Below are 15,890 nucleotides of genomic sequence, written 5' to 3'. Positions count from 1 at the left end.
GTGAAGCCTTCCATTTATCCTAAATCTCATCCCCTCAAGTTTCCTCTGGAAAGTCACTCCATTGATTATTTCTCTCTTTAATCATCTGTAGTCACCCCCCTCATTACTTGTTTTTTCCTCAATGACTAAAAACTTGAAAAGTTCTCCATCATGGGGAAGCTAGGTGGAACAGTGCATAAAGCACCAGCCCTGGCCTCAGACACTTGACACTTAAGTATCTGTGTGACCCTGAGCAAGTTACTTAACCCTCATTGACCCACAAAATAAAATAAAATAAAACAAAACAAAACAAAAAAGAAAGAAAAGTTCTCCATTCTACTAAAACAACCTGCAGTTTCTTCAAGAGATAGTCTTACCTCTCTCCTCTACTTCACTGCAAAATTTCTAGAAAGAATAACTTCAGCTTTCTATCTCTACTTTTCCACTACTAATTATTTCTCACTAATTCATTTATAAAAGCAACATCATCTATCTTCCATGTTATCTAATGTAATAAGGTTAATTTTGAAACTTTGAAAACCTTAAAGTTCTATAAATGTTAGATTATTATTATTATTATTATTATTTAATTTTTTACATCATTCTTTCTATGGTGTTTAAATTATCCATAGCATCAAGCTAGTGGGATATATACAGGCTGATTTTTCTCTAACATTTTCTTTTCAGCTTAAAGTGTGTCTGATTAGTTTGCTAAATTCTAGGTAAATACATTTTATTATATGTTTTTATATGCACTCAATCTCTAGTCGAGTCAACATTTCTTCTGTTGGAAGCTGTAATCAAGAAATTTAAATTCTCTTTTCAGAGGCAAACCACTTGACTATGTGTACAATTCTCAAATCTGCAAATTTGTTGTGACTTTTTGAAGCCCTTACATTCAATCAGCAACAGTAATAAAAATGCCACCTGTGCCCTTCAACTCTTCAAGGAATGGAAAGGAAGAGGGGAAAAGTATTTATTAAGCGCAGGCTCCATGCTAAGCACTTTACAAATATTATCTCATTTGATCTTCACAACAACCCCTTGAGATTGTTGCTGTTAAGTCATTTCAATCTTGCCCAACTCTTCATGACTGCATTTGAGGTTTTCTTTGGCAAACTAGTAGAGTTGCTTGACATTTCCTTCTCTGGAACATTTTACAGATGAGAGAACTGAAGCAAACAGAGGAAGTGACTTGCCCATGGTCACACAGCTATTAAATGTCCAAGGTCATATTTGAACTCAGGTCTTCCTGACTCCAGGCCTGGTGTTCTATCTACTGCACCACCTAGCTGCCTTAACTTTGAAGGTAGGAGCTGTTATTATCTTTGTTTTACAGTTGAGAACACTGAGGGAAACAGCATTTAAGTAAATTTTCCAGGGTCACATAGCTAACAAGTGTTTGAGGCTGAATTTGAACTCAGGTCTACTCTAATCCCAGTGCACCATTCACTGTGCCACCTAGATGCCTTAATTTTGGTTCAAGATTTCCCCCTTCTTAGAAATGCATTCTAGATTTCTTCTGTAAGTTATCATTTATGTATGCCACCTATGAAGAACCAAAAGAGGATAGTAGTTAACCTTGAAAAAATACCTTTAATTTATTTTATTACCATTATACAAAGTTTGAGCCTTGAAGACTAAAAACTATTTAGTAGAGCTGGATATTTTCTTACCCTCTGTTCAATGCTCATGAGTTTAAATTCACTGATAGTATCATTTTCCTTATCAGTAAGCAGATTGCTCTATAATGTAAAGAAAGCAAAAGCCATACAAAAGTTAAGTTGATACTGTTCAATACCATTGTCCTCTCTACCCTGAGCAGAGATCCTAATCTTTCTTTCATCTTCCCTTTACTCTATACACAGCTTTTTAAAAACCCATTTTGTTATCTTTGAGTTTTTTTGGCAGAGTCATTTCATACTCACATTTAGCAACCCTGATATTTTTTTCCTACAGGATATGACCATTCTTTGGTAAGTACCCTTTATTATAACTCTGGCTTCATCTTCCATAAACATATTTTTAAAAAATCAATACGAGGCAATGAGTGTCCCATCCATATCATTTTCTTTAAACTTTTCTTCTTCACTGTAATAACAGGTTTTTGTGCTATGAGAACTTCATTAATGAAATCATCCCTTGGATTCATTTCTTCTGTATAATCTGCAGTCATGCAATCCTGGACTTTTCCCTGGACTGTTTGAAAACTATATTTGAAATTTGGATGTGTGTCAGACTATGCATTGTCAATTTCCTCCTCACCCTATATCCATCATGGAAGGTAAGATGGAATTGTCACTGGCTCTCTCACTTCAATTTGGATGACTATATTTTTGCCAAAATCAGTCCTCAAATAATATTTCCCCTTGTTATTTTCTCCATACTTTTAGGAATAAAATTGTCATCAAGTCAACTCAATGTATTATTCACCGCTCTCTACTTTTATGAGAGAGAGAGAGGGAGGGAGGGAGGGAGGGAAGGTGGGTGGGTGGGGGAAGTAGATAGGGAGGGAAGGAGAGGGAGAGGGAGAAGAAAAGGGAAAAGGAGAGGGAGATGGAGAGAGACAGAGAATCAGAGATAGTGCTCCAGCAGATTATGCATAAATAATCCTCACACACACACACACACACACACACACACACACACACACTCCAAAGTATATCATGCTTTTAGGTGGCAGAATTATTTTTTATTTCCTCAACTCATCATTTTTGCTTCCTGACTGGATGGTATTTAGCATACTCCAATTACATTATTCCTATTTCTCTTTCCATTAACTATTATTTTTCTATGCTCTGCCCCCCCCAATCCTCACCGTGGTTCTCTGATTTCCCCTCTTGTCATCATAGTATTTAATGCCACTTCAACATTCCTTTTATCTAATTTGTTCTTTTGGAATAAATAAAACATCCTAAAGTCCTACTAGTCATGAGCATCACCTGTCGTCACACTGAAACTCATGAGGCTGAGTATATACCTGTTTCTGACAACATCTTTAGATCACCTAGTCTTTTACCCATACTCTGCACATTTTTGTAGTGCTATCTAAGGCTTTATTATAGCCCCTTCCCATGAATTCTTGTCCCCTCTGAGTTACTGGTCTTTTCCACTTATAATCTTTATCCTATCCCATACCTGCTACTCTCTATGCTATGTGACTTTGTGCTATAGATAGCTTTCATTTAAAGCCTTGAAGAAACATAGCCCTTATATTTTTGTTGTTGCTGTTTCTGTTTAACAAGAGATGATCTTGTGAAATTGTTTAGAAACAGATAGTAATTTCACATGTGAAATGAGTGAGAACAAAAATGTACAATAATTTTAAGCAAACAACTCATTGTTTATCCTTTCTTAGTCAATTTGTATCATTTCAGTTTCATTCACCAAATATTTGTTGAATGGCTATGTATGCTTTACTCTGTGCAAGGAATTCTGGGGATCATGAAGATAAACAAAATGTAGTCCCTGACCTCAAAGAAAACAGAATATAGTGGGATAAATAATGTTTTATTGCTACAAAAAGTCAAATTAGACATATGCAAAAGAAACAAAAAATACAATGGAAAAATGGAGAAATAAACAGAACAATCCCTAAGCATATTGATACAGCGGTTCCAGAGAAAAAGTCAATAACCTAAATTCTTAGGTTTCAGATTCCAAAGCCTCACCTTGAAATGAAATATAGTATACCAGCTATCTCTTTTTTTTGCATGGCAATGGGGGTTGAGTGACTTGCCCACGGTCACAAAGCTAGTAGTGTCGAGTGTCTGAGACCGGACTTGAACTTAGGTCTTCCTGAATACAGGGCCAGTGCTTTATCCACTGCTCCACCTAGCTGTCCCTACTAGCTATCTCTTAATGCTAAACCTAGATTTTTCAAAAAGGACCTACCCTAACTAATTAATGAAACAATGTTTTTGCTGGTTTTAAAAGATGAATTAATTTTATTTTCTTCTTTCTCTCCTGCTGCATTCCATTTTAAAAAATTTAATATCTTCCATTTTGTTGGCAAAATTAATAGCTTACTTTATTCTTTCTGGTTGTAAAACTAATGTCTTACTTTCTTCTGCTGGCAAGGGTTTCTTCACCATCTCTTGTCATGATCTTCATTCCTTGCTTATCTTTGCTTTGATCAAGAGAACAACCAGGGGTTTGTGTGGGCGTTCTGACAGGAGGACCACAGATCTTGTTCACCTTTTTAAAAGAAAGCAATAAAAAAGAGTTAGTAAGAAGACCTTTGAGCGATTTTCAACTCCCATCTGTACCACTTCCTCTGATTATTCACTCAAGTATGAACGCATAGACCTACCTATATTGTTAGGTCTTCTTTCATATTAGGCTTCAAACAGGAGTTTTATGACATTTTCAAACCAACTAAATGTATTTCATTGGCAAATGGCAAAAGTAACAAATTCATACTTTATGTGATTCTCGCACAGTGCTTAGCACAGTTCATAAAGAAAAACTAAATAAGAGTATTTTGGATGATGTATGTAAAGGACATTATTTAGGTAACAAATTTAAAATAAATGAATATGGTTGATTTGTAGATGAAACCTAGGCAAAGGCCTCACAGTTTAATGGTTCTATAAATCAAATAATGAAGCAAAGTAGAATCATTGTTAGGGTTATTTCATAGCACATATATATATATATATATATATATATATATATATATATATATATATATATGTATATATATACACACATATATACATATATGTATATATAATTTTATATCACATAACACATATACATATACCATGTAATATTTATGTATATATACCAGATTAAGAGAGGTTTAGAGAATGGACTTGTGATAACTGGTATAGCAAATGATTGGTAAGGAAACCCCCTTCAACGATGCAGATTTGGGACTTAATAATCTTTGAAAGTTGCCTCTCTAGACAATTTAAGTGAAATGTTAAATGACTTGCCCAAGTTTAAACAATCAGGATGTGTCAGATGCAGCCCCTGAATCTATGTCTTCCTGGCTTCAAAGCTGGTTCTACCTGCTATACCAAGTTGCCTAGATAATTCAGAGGTTTAGAATTATATCAATATGTATAGTACCTGAGTAATTATGGGATATAGACTGGAATTCTCTTACTATACTGTATAGTATTTACAAGGTACAAATAAATAAGAAACAAATTCACTATATAGTAATATAGGTTCTCTGGACTTATGTGGTTTGGTCCTCAAATGACAGGCACACAATTTGTCACTGGGTCTGAATTAAAATCACTTCTGGCTTGATTGGATATGTGAGAGCTTATATCCATCTGGCCTGGTCTTTGAAAATCAAGGATTATTTTTTGTATGACAATGAGGTATCAGGGTAGGACCTTGGTGAAAAATGTATAATGTATGTAGCACCTGGATGTATATATGTGATGTTATAATTCATATAAAACACCATTGTATAATTAAGTAGCTTAAACTAAATCAATGAGGGGAAGAAATATATTTAAAAGAGAAACCTACACCAACTAGGCTCAGTTGGTTCAAAAAAAAAAAAAGAAAGAAAGAAAGAAAAAGAAAAAGTTCATTCAAACAAAGGAGATCTGTGACCTGGATTTGGATAGTTAATTTAAGCACTAGCTTAAATTGACTTTGAAGATTAGTAGTTTGGAGTCAAATTTAGAAGACTACAAGTCACTCCCAAATTGATAAATGGTCAAAAGATAGGAGCAATCACTTTTCAGACAAAGAAATCAATGCTATCTACAGTCATATAAAAAACTATTTTAAATCACTTTTGATTAGAGAAATACAAATTAAAACAATTCTGAGATGCAACTTCACACCTATCAGACTGGCTGATGTGAAAAAAGAAGGAAAATGATAAATATTGAAGGGGATGTGAGACACTAATGCACTATTTGCGGAGTTGTGAAATGATCCAACCATTCCAGAGAGCAATCTGGAACTATGTCCAAAACCCTTTGATCCAGCTATACCACTACTAGGTTTGGTTCACAAAGAGATAAAAAAGGGAAAAATAGCAATATTGTATAATGAAGAACTGTGAATGACAGCTATTCTCAGCAATACAGTGATATAAAACAATACCTAAGGACTCATGATGAAATATGCTAGCCACCCCCATAGAAAAAACTCATATTGTCTGAATATATACTGAAAATATTTTTTCCCTCTCTTTCTTTTTTCTTCCTTTCTTTTTTTTTTTGGTTCTAGTCTTTTTGTACAAAATGACTAATGTGGAAATGTTTTACATTATTGCATTATTGTATAACCTGTGTCAGATTGCTTATCATTTGAAGGGGAATTAGGGGAGGGAGAAAGGGATAAAATTCAGAACTCAATTTTTTTTAATGTAAAAAATTGTTTTAACATGTAATTAGGTGGAAAATACTAATAAAAAAAGAAAATTATAGTAATTTGATCTGGAATCTACTGTCATTCTCTAATTAAAGCAGAAGGACACAATTTAATGTCTCTGTCCATGAAATATTCTGAGAACGTGCAATAAAAGGCATGTATCTAAGATATTACCACCATTTTAGTTTGTTGATTATTAGAATCATTATACTATGAAGTCTTTGGTGAGCTAATTGTTGAATATTTACCAGCATACCCCTGCCCACCTTTGTCACTAACTACATATGTTAAGGTTAAGAAGTCATTTAAACTCTCTGGGTTATAGTTTACTTATTGTTAAAAATAAACACATTGAACTAAATGATATATGAGAGGCCTTCAAGATCTGACTGTGTTTTTGAGAAATGAGGATCAAATAGTTTATTGAAACAAAGTGAAATTGATTCATCAGAGAAATTGAAGGTCCCTACAAGTAAATTTTGCCAGAGCTTCCTTTTCTTTATTCATTTAAGATGAGATTCAACTTTTTTTTTTAATTCGACGACATCAATAGATTGATAATACTGGGTATCACCGATAACAGTGCAATTTGTAATACATGGATTCCTTCTCATCTTGTGCTATTTTTATCTATAACCTCCCATAGCCATAAAAGGCCATCCATACTGGTAACATCCTTTGATCTCTTCATACTGCATAAGTATCAACATAACATATGAGTTACCCATTGGTTGTTCCTTGTACTGACAACGTAATATGACTCATTCATCTTTGGTGGGGAGGTGTGCTTAATATCCCTTTTGTTGGGGCTTTAACAGCAAATACCTTCCTTTGTAATGAGAAGCATACAGAAGCAAAACTACACATTGGCTATGTTGGGAAATATATATCTTGTTCTGCTTATCTAGTCCATCACCACTCTGTCAGTAGGTGGATAACAAGCTTCATCATTAGTCCTGTGGTGCTATAATTAATTACGGCATTGATCAGAGTTCGTAAGTGCTTAAAAGTTGTCTTTACGATATTGTAAGCATTTTACAAATTAGCCTCCTAGTTTTGCTCAGTTTACTCTGTATCAGTTCCTACAAATCTTCACAGATTTCCCAGAATCTATTTAGCTTTGGTGTTTCTTATGGCATGATAATATTCCATTACATTTATATAGACAGTGAACTGTGGTGGATAGAGATCTTGCCTCAGAGCCAGGAAGAACTAGGTTTAAAGTCTCCACTGACAATTGTTGGTCATTTGAAACTGAACAAGTCACTGAATTTCTCAATACTCTAGACAACTCTCTAACATAATAAGTCAAAAAGATGAATGTGATGCCCTTTATCACTTAAATCACAGATCCAGGACCGATCTCTAGCCTTATTCCTAACTTATTATAAGTGTAAACCATTATTTGTTCAGCTCTTCCCCAATAAAGTGGCATTTCCTTTGTTCCCATTTCCTTGCTACAGAAAAAAGAGATCATACTAAATATTTTTGTATTTTTGATTTTTTTTCCATTTGATATCTTTGGTGGTTCTGATGGTCTCATTGGTCAAAGGGTATGTATGCATAGTTAAGTGACAAATTTTTGTTATAAACTGATGTAGCTTTTCGCTGCCATTTCTCATTATCTGAAAAGGAGACTGTTGGATGAGGTAGTATTGAGAGTCTTTGGGTTTCCAATAAAATCAATTATTTTATAATGTTTTTCAGCATCAAGAGTAGGTCAATTAAGTAGGACTTGTATAACCTCTGCTCATTATTTTTCTTATCTGATGTTGATTTTAAACCTTGCTATAAAAAGTTGATGTTTCACTGAACAAAGATAGCTAATTCACATATAACTCTCACATTGGTGACTCATTGATTCCTAGATATTAAAACAAAAACAGTTTCTTTTTATGGTGTTATCAGGTACTCACCATGTTCATTTGTCAATGTTTAATTTCTTCCTGAAGAAAGGATTCATGAAGTATGAGCAGGAGAATTTGGTATACTCTATTAGCCTCTGGTCTTTCCTGTTCATTACCTCCTAAGTGCCATGTTGCAAAGTAAACATTTTTCCCATCCCTCCCTCATGTCTGCTGTGGCACTGAAGTCCCTTAATATTAAAATCTATGGTGATTTTATTTAGAGCATTTTATAAAAATTTTGTGAAATTGGGGCTAGCTAGCTGGCACAGTGGATAAAGCACAGGCCCTGTATTCAGGAGGACCTGTGTTCAAATCTAACCTCAGACACTTGAAACTTACTAGCTGTGTGACCCTGGGCAAACTGTTTAACCCTCATTCACCCCCCCCCTTCCACACACACACAAAACAAAACAAAATAAACAAAATTTTGTAAAATTTCTTTACCTCCTTACTCCCTACAACAGATTCTGATGTTCATGATATAGAATTTTCTTCGTGGTGGTCTTCTTAAAAGTGTTTTTTTTTCAGTGTTTCTAATATAATGCCCGATGAACAAGTGACCCATAACATTTTGTTCCAATCAAGTGATATTTACTTATTAACACTCACTATGTGCCAGGCACTGTTCTGGGAAAACAATACAAATGAAATAGTCCCCACCCTTAAAATTTTATATCCTTTTGGGAAGAAAGCATGTGTACATGTAAGTATGAAAAAATAAACAAAAGAAATACAATGTAATTTTGAAAAAATGATGCCAGCAGTTAGGGAAATCAGGAAAAGCTTCATAGAAAAGGTGCTTGTGTTCAATTTTGAAAGAAACATAATCCTAAAATGTGAAGGTGAGTAAGAAGTATATTCCAGGAATTGCAAACAGCTAATGGAAGGAAATGGTGGTAGGAGATGGAGTACCACATATGAGGAACAGCAAGAACAGTTTGTCTGAACCATAACATGTGTGTAATGGAATAATGTTCGATAAAGTTGAAGAGGTAGGCTGAGACTAAGTTATGAAGAGCTTTAAAAATCAAATAAATAAGTTCATATTTTATTCTAGAAGCAATAGAGAATAGAGTTTACTGAGTAGGTTTATTGAGTAGAGTATATTGAGTAGTGTTTTAGTAAAATCACTTTGGTAGCTGTGCAAAAGGCAGTATAGTCAGAGACACTGAGGTAGAGATACCAACCAGGCATTTATTTTAGAATTTCTGGCAAGAAGTAAGGAGAGTCTGAACTAGAAAGAGTGAAATGACTGTGTAAATAGTGAGAAGGGGACAGATGTGAGAATCTTTATGGAGGTCAATACAACAAAACTGGGAAATTTATTGGCTCTGTGGGGTGAAGGAAATTGAGGAATTGAGAACAATAACAAGGTTTTAAATCTGAGGAAGTGGGAAAATGTTGGTAACTCTGATAGAAAAAGGGAATTTTGGAAGAGGAGTACATTTGGAAGGAAAGATCTGAGATGCCTACATGGTATCCCATGTAAAATATATAATAGGCAGTTTTTCATGTAGGAACAAAGTTCAGGACAGAGACTAGCTTGAATATATAGGTTTGTAAGTCATCTACATAAGGATGATATTTGAAGCCACTGGGCTAAGAAGTTATTGAGATACTATAGAAAGAGGTGAGAAGAAATGCAAGGATAAAGTCATGGATAATATTCATAATTAGTGGTCATGATATGGATAACAATCCAACCCAGGAAATCCAATACAGGTCGGAAAAGGAGGTAGGACTAATAAAATGGAGTATGACAAAGATACACACACACACACACACACACACACAGACACACACACGCTCAAGGAAGAGCTAGAAGACAATTGCCAAAAATTTCTAATGCAGTAGATAGATGATGAAGGATGAAGACTGAAAAAATAGGTTAGATTTGGCAAATAAAAGATCAGTGAAAACTTTGAAGAAAGCAAGTTGGAGTTTAAGAAGAGGACACAATGAATATAGGTAGTTCTAGGAGTCTGTCTATGAAAGGAAGGAGAAATCTAGGATGGTAATTTGAGGGCTTGACAGAGCAAGAGTTTTGATGGATAGAGGAGAAAGGCAAGTGCATAGTATCACACCTGAAACACAAGAGACACTAAATAAATAAATAAGGGGATATCGAAGATTAGAGAAGGGAGAATGATTGTGGTCTCAAACTTGTTGAAAGAGAAAGGAATTGAGGAGAGAAGAGATGGCATAAAATAGTCTCTGGAAGTGGGCTAGAGCATGAGCAATATCAAGAACTTAGAACTATAAATATATTCGCATTCAGAGCAGCCAGCAAGAAGACCTGGCAGGGAAGGTATCTTTCTCTTTTGCCTTCCCTTCTCCTACATCACAAACCACCCAAATACCACTGGGAATGCTGGGTAGGAAGAGTAACATGGCAGCTCCTACCATTTGACTGAAAACATAATATGACATAATATGACATAATATGACATAATATGACATGATATGACATGACATGACATGACATGCTATGATGTGATGTGATGTGATGTGATGTGATATGATATGATATGATATGATATGATATGATATGATATGATATGATATGATATGATATGATATGATATGATATGATAATGTTTCTGGTGAGACGGCAGGCCACCATTGTGCTACTGATACAATCTTAATCCCACATAATGCCAACTGATCTGCTAACAGGATTGTTAGTCCTGGACCTTGTGATTTCTCTGCCACCAAATCCTTATGACTTCATGCCTTTTCATCTACACTTTCCCAGCGAGACTGTGTGTCCCTTGAAAATAGGAACTTTCCCATAAAAAAAAAATGTATCCTTACGGTTTAGAGCAGTGCTTGACACACAGTCATTACTTCAATGAACTAGTAAAAATGAGTTAGGATTTTACTGTTATGTTTCTTGTTGCTATTAGTTATATAATAAAAGCACCTAAGAGGGTTTCTGTGAGGATCAAATGAGATAATATTTTTAAAGCACTTAGAACAGCTAGGTGGCATAGAAGATAGTGCACTGGGTCTGGAATCAGGAAAATTCATATTTGTCAGTTTAAATATGGGACTCAGACACTTAATAGCTGTGTGAGCCTGCCCAAATGATTTAATACTGTATGCCTCAGTTCCCCTATTTGTAAAGTAAACTAGAGAAGAAAATGGCAAACCGCTCCAATAGCTTTGCCAAGAAAACCCCAAATGGCATTGTGAAGAATCAGACATGTTTGAAATGACTGAATAACAACAAATACAGTAAATGGCAAACATTAAGTTCTTACTAAAGTCTTGATCCTCTCCCCTTACCCCTTCCCTCTGCATACGCTTTTATTTGTCTTTCCATTAATAACCTGTAAGCCATCTTTTCATTTAACTCCAACTTTCTTCTCATTTCATTTAGAGTGACAGTGTCAAGGCTGATGATTCAATTCTTTCCAGGAGTATACTGCACTTGTTAGTCTCACATTTAGTGTATCAATAATTAATCTTATGCTTGTGGTATTCTAAAAACTCTATGACCTTTAGGACCCTCTGCCTCCTTTTCTGCTGTTTTCTACTATCATTTGTAGAGGTGGAAGGAGCTCCAAAGTACTGGGGGTTGTTTGGCATCTTTCTTTGTTTTTATGCTGTGATAAAGAATTAATCAGTAGTAAGTAACCACCATTCTAGACTCAGTCAGAATGAGCCTTTGAAAGCAAAGATAAACAATTGTTAGCATTGGTGTATTCGAGAATAGTAGAATCCTCCTCCATAGCTTCCACATAACCTTTGAGATTTCAGTTGTTAACTCCTTGTTATAGTAATGGATTAGAGCATGCGTTTGGTTCAGCAAAATGAAGAAAATATTCACTCGATACTTTTTCAAAATTTATCTCTGGATCCTTGATGTCTTCAGTATTACCATAGGACAAACCTTCAGCAAACTAGGAAAATGTGGGCTTTCTTTACATGCTCTTCTCCCTCCTGCTACCACTAATCCAGGCACCGGTCTTCATTCTACTTGACAAACTATTATCCCAGATTTACTGATAATGGGAATTTTCCCATATTACAAAGGAGGTTCTTACTTATTTTTATGCTGTGGACCCCTTTAAAGGCAAAATAAAATATAAAATGCATAAAATCAAAGAATTGTAAAGAAAAGCAATTATACTGAATTACAATTATCAATATTTTTAAGCAATCCACAGTCCTCAGGCTAAAAAACACCTGTTCCAAAGATTCCCTCTTTCTTTCCTCATCATAACTCACATTTCCAAAGTACCCCACCAAAAGAGAAGATAATCAGTTATGCTGAGGTACAAGTGATCAATATCTTTATGTATTCATCTTCAAAAAGTATTTTTACTTTAAAAGACGTCATTCCTTAAATCATTAAAAGGACTATTTAAGAGTTGATTTACAGGTTTAATAGTAAACAGGTTGGAAAAAACAGTGACAGAAAGACCTATTCAAGCTTCTCAAATCATTCTTGTTAGGTAACAACCTATTTTGACCCTGATTGGGGAAACCTTGCAGTTTTGTTCCACCACTGTACCATGTCTAAGGGTGTATAGATTACACAGTCCATATTACATTACAATCTATTAAACATAGATTGTAATGTAATCAATCTACAATCTATTGTACAACCTATATTATTTGGGACACCACCTGGGCTCTATGTACCCAAAATCCAAAACCTTGGGACCCTACTAATCACTTTGCAATCTTCCCTCAAATTTGTTGTTGTCCAATTGGTTTCAGTTGTATCTGAAGCTTCAAGACCCCATTTAAAATTTTCTGGGCAAAGACAGTGGAAATGCTTGCCATTTCCTTCTCCAAATCATTTAACATATGAGAAAACCAAGGCAAACAGTGTTAAGTGACTTGCCTAGGATCACACAGCTAGTATGCTTCTGAGACCATATTTGAAGTCAGGAAGATGAGTCTTCCTGACTATAGACCCAGCACTCTATCCAATGTGCTACCTAGCTTCCCCTTCCCCTACATACTAGATATAAAAGAAAACATGATAGACTCCCATAAGAATTCTTGCAACATTAAAATGTATTAACAGGTTCTAGGAGAATTTTACTACAATTTCTTACAAACTCATGAAAAACAATGGATGGGACATTAGCATGCACTTTGAACTATAAATCCCAATGGAAAGTCTATGATAGTTAGCTATCTTAGCTCCAGTGATGTGAGCTGAATGAGTCACATTCTTTCTAATAAATTTCCTTCCTCTTCTCTATTGAGAAAACTCTCAGGCATGTTTTGACCATTTTTCATCCTAGACTCATTCTGTAATTTCCTCCTTGCTCTCCTCCCTCATTTTTACCTTTCTTCTCTGCAATCAGTCAGAAGTGTCCCAGGAAAAAAAAATGCTTTTCTGCCTAATGCTTAGCTACTCCTTAAAGGCCTACCAACTCATTTCCCACTGCCTTCCACTTAGATTTTCAAGTTTTATTGTCTTGAAAGATCTTTTTGAGCTGCAACCTCAATTCTCCAGGCAACCTCAATTCTCACATTTCTACCAAGTGTCTATTTCATTGTTTCTATTCCACTCAGGCTCTTTTCTTATTATTTCCCTATTCTTGATATGCCCTTGGCCTTATTCATTCATGTTATGCTATTTTCTCTACTACTTCCAGACTCTCTAAACTTATCTTCTATCTCAGACCTCTATTTAGAACTTACCAGAGGCAATTCCCAGTTTTTCCAGATAATTTTGGTCCCTTCCTAAGTGCAAGATACATGTAGAAGACAGATGCTTACTGCTGCTATAAAGGACTCCACTTACTACTACTACTATTAATGATAACAATAATAGCTAATATTTTGTAGTGCTTATTATAGACCAGGAACTGTGCTAAGTTCTTTAGAATTATTATCTCATTTGAGTCTCACGAAAACCTTAGGAGGTAGGTCTTATTATTATCTTCATTTTACAGATTAGGAAACTGAGACAAGAGTTTAAGTAACTTGCCCAGGATCACATAGCTAATAAGTATCAAAGGTCGATTTTAAACTCACGTCTTCTTGAGTCCAGGCCCAGTGCTCTACCTCCTAAGTCACCTAACTACCCCAAGGTACTAAATCCTTTTGTTTTCAATATTCCTTTTATCTTGATTTCTAGGGCTCTCTCTTTTTAAAATTTTAGATTATAAGTATATTAGGCAGTATCTATTGTATATAGCATTCTAGACTGTACAGGATGCTATATAGAGGTATCCAATATATCTATATAGAGGTATCCAATGTAGAACACATATAAGATTTGGCAAAGATAAGACTTTTCAACAGTTTGCCTAGTTCTAGGCAAATACAATTACTTAAAACAGTTTTGCTTGAGATTAAGATACCCAGGAAATTTTGAGTGGTGACTAGAGTCTGACTGAAAGAAAACAAGGGACAGGCTTCATGAATACTTAGGCATTCATAATATATTATAAAGAAATAACTGTAAACATTGATATTGCAGATCATGAATATCTTTAATTGGATATGAAGAAGCCAGCAAGACAATAAATGTACCTTCCGATCACAGACTGAATTCACATAGTTGTCTTTAGCCAAAGATCTACACAAAATTCCTAAAGGGGAAGGGGGTGGGGGTGAAAATGACTAAAACTAAAAATCCTAAGACTTCACAGAGTGGATTTATTGAAGGAAAGGACTTTGGGAAGAAGAATTTTACCACTAAAGGTCACTGCCCTAGCTGAAAGAACTCAGTAACTGTCCAACTGAAGAGTGTGGTATTAGCTTCCCCCCTCAGCATAGCCAGTGGCTGAGAGTAGAAAAGAGTCTATAACTGTTCACTGAAGAGCAAGCCTAGAAAAAGAGTGGATTGATCCATCCAGCTGAGCTCTGAGAAGAGCCCAGGGTTTGAGAAATATGACTTGGCTAGGCATCAACAGTAAAGTATAGTAATGGCCAGAATGGCCAATGAGTGACCTGCATGATCTAGCCTTACAGCAAATTGAACCATCCAGCTGAGATACTACATCCTTGACAGAGCAAGTTCAGCTGAGTCACTGCTATAACAAAGACCCTGTGTCCTGAAAAGAGACATTTCAAGAGTCAGTCTGACTAAGCTGTGGAGACACTTATAGTGAAATTCTGGAGGTTACTAAGAGAGAAGAGGAACACTGAAGCCCTGCAGTCCTGAAGTTGTGAGTTGCCTTAGTCACATCTTTCCCCTTCCACATGTGCTTTACTCCCTCCACCTGGACTGTGGGTATTTTTGTAGGAGACTGTGTCTCTGATGTTTGAGGAAGATGTTTGTTATTACTGTATTTGTTATACTATTTCAATAAATGCTTTTGATAAAGATAAAAAAACTGTATTAACTAGATGATTACAGGGGTGGCAAAGCAGTATAAGCTAGCATTTCAGAGGATTTCTAAGTAACACTCAGCAATCCTGATCTCCTAGCCACCCAAGCCATTTTTTCCTCTAGAAAAATCAACAGAGCTCTGACTTCCTACCACACAGAAAAACAAGTTGACCTATTGTGGCAAATCTGTCATCAATTAATTAACTTCCCCTCTTTTTGTTGATTAGATTACCTAAAGGTTTATAAATTTTTCTTATTTTTTCTAAAACTTTGATTTAGTTTTATAATTTTATAGGCATTTTATTTTCTTTTTTATCTGTCTAGTTTTCTAAATTTCTTAATTTGTGCTC

General features: G+C 35.2%; 1 protein-coding gene across 1 annotated transcript in view; it reads right to left on the bottom strand.

Annotated features, from left to right (window-relative positions):
• GPC5 (glypican 5) overlaps window positions 1-15,890 on the bottom strand; it is a 693,474-nt gene that overhangs the window by 193,430 nt on the left and 484,154 nt on the right. Inside the window, exon 4 of the mRNA XM_043993388.1 lies at window positions 4,043-4,176. Coding sequence (XP_043849323.1) covers window positions 4,043-4,176 — 134 coding nt within the window. The remainder of the gene's footprint in view (window positions 1-4,042; window positions 4,177-15,890) is intronic.

The sequence above is a fragment of the Dromiciops gliroides genome, chromosome 3 (genome assembly GCF_019393635.1).
Source record: "Dromiciops gliroides isolate mDroGli1 chromosome 3, mDroGli1.pri, whole genome shotgun sequence".
NCBI lineage: Eukaryota > Metazoa > Chordata > Mammalia > Microbiotheria > Microbiotheriidae > Dromiciops > Dromiciops gliroides.
The sequence above is the reverse complement of the archived record's forward strand: the minus strand, read 5'-3'. Positions and strand labels throughout refer to the sequence as shown.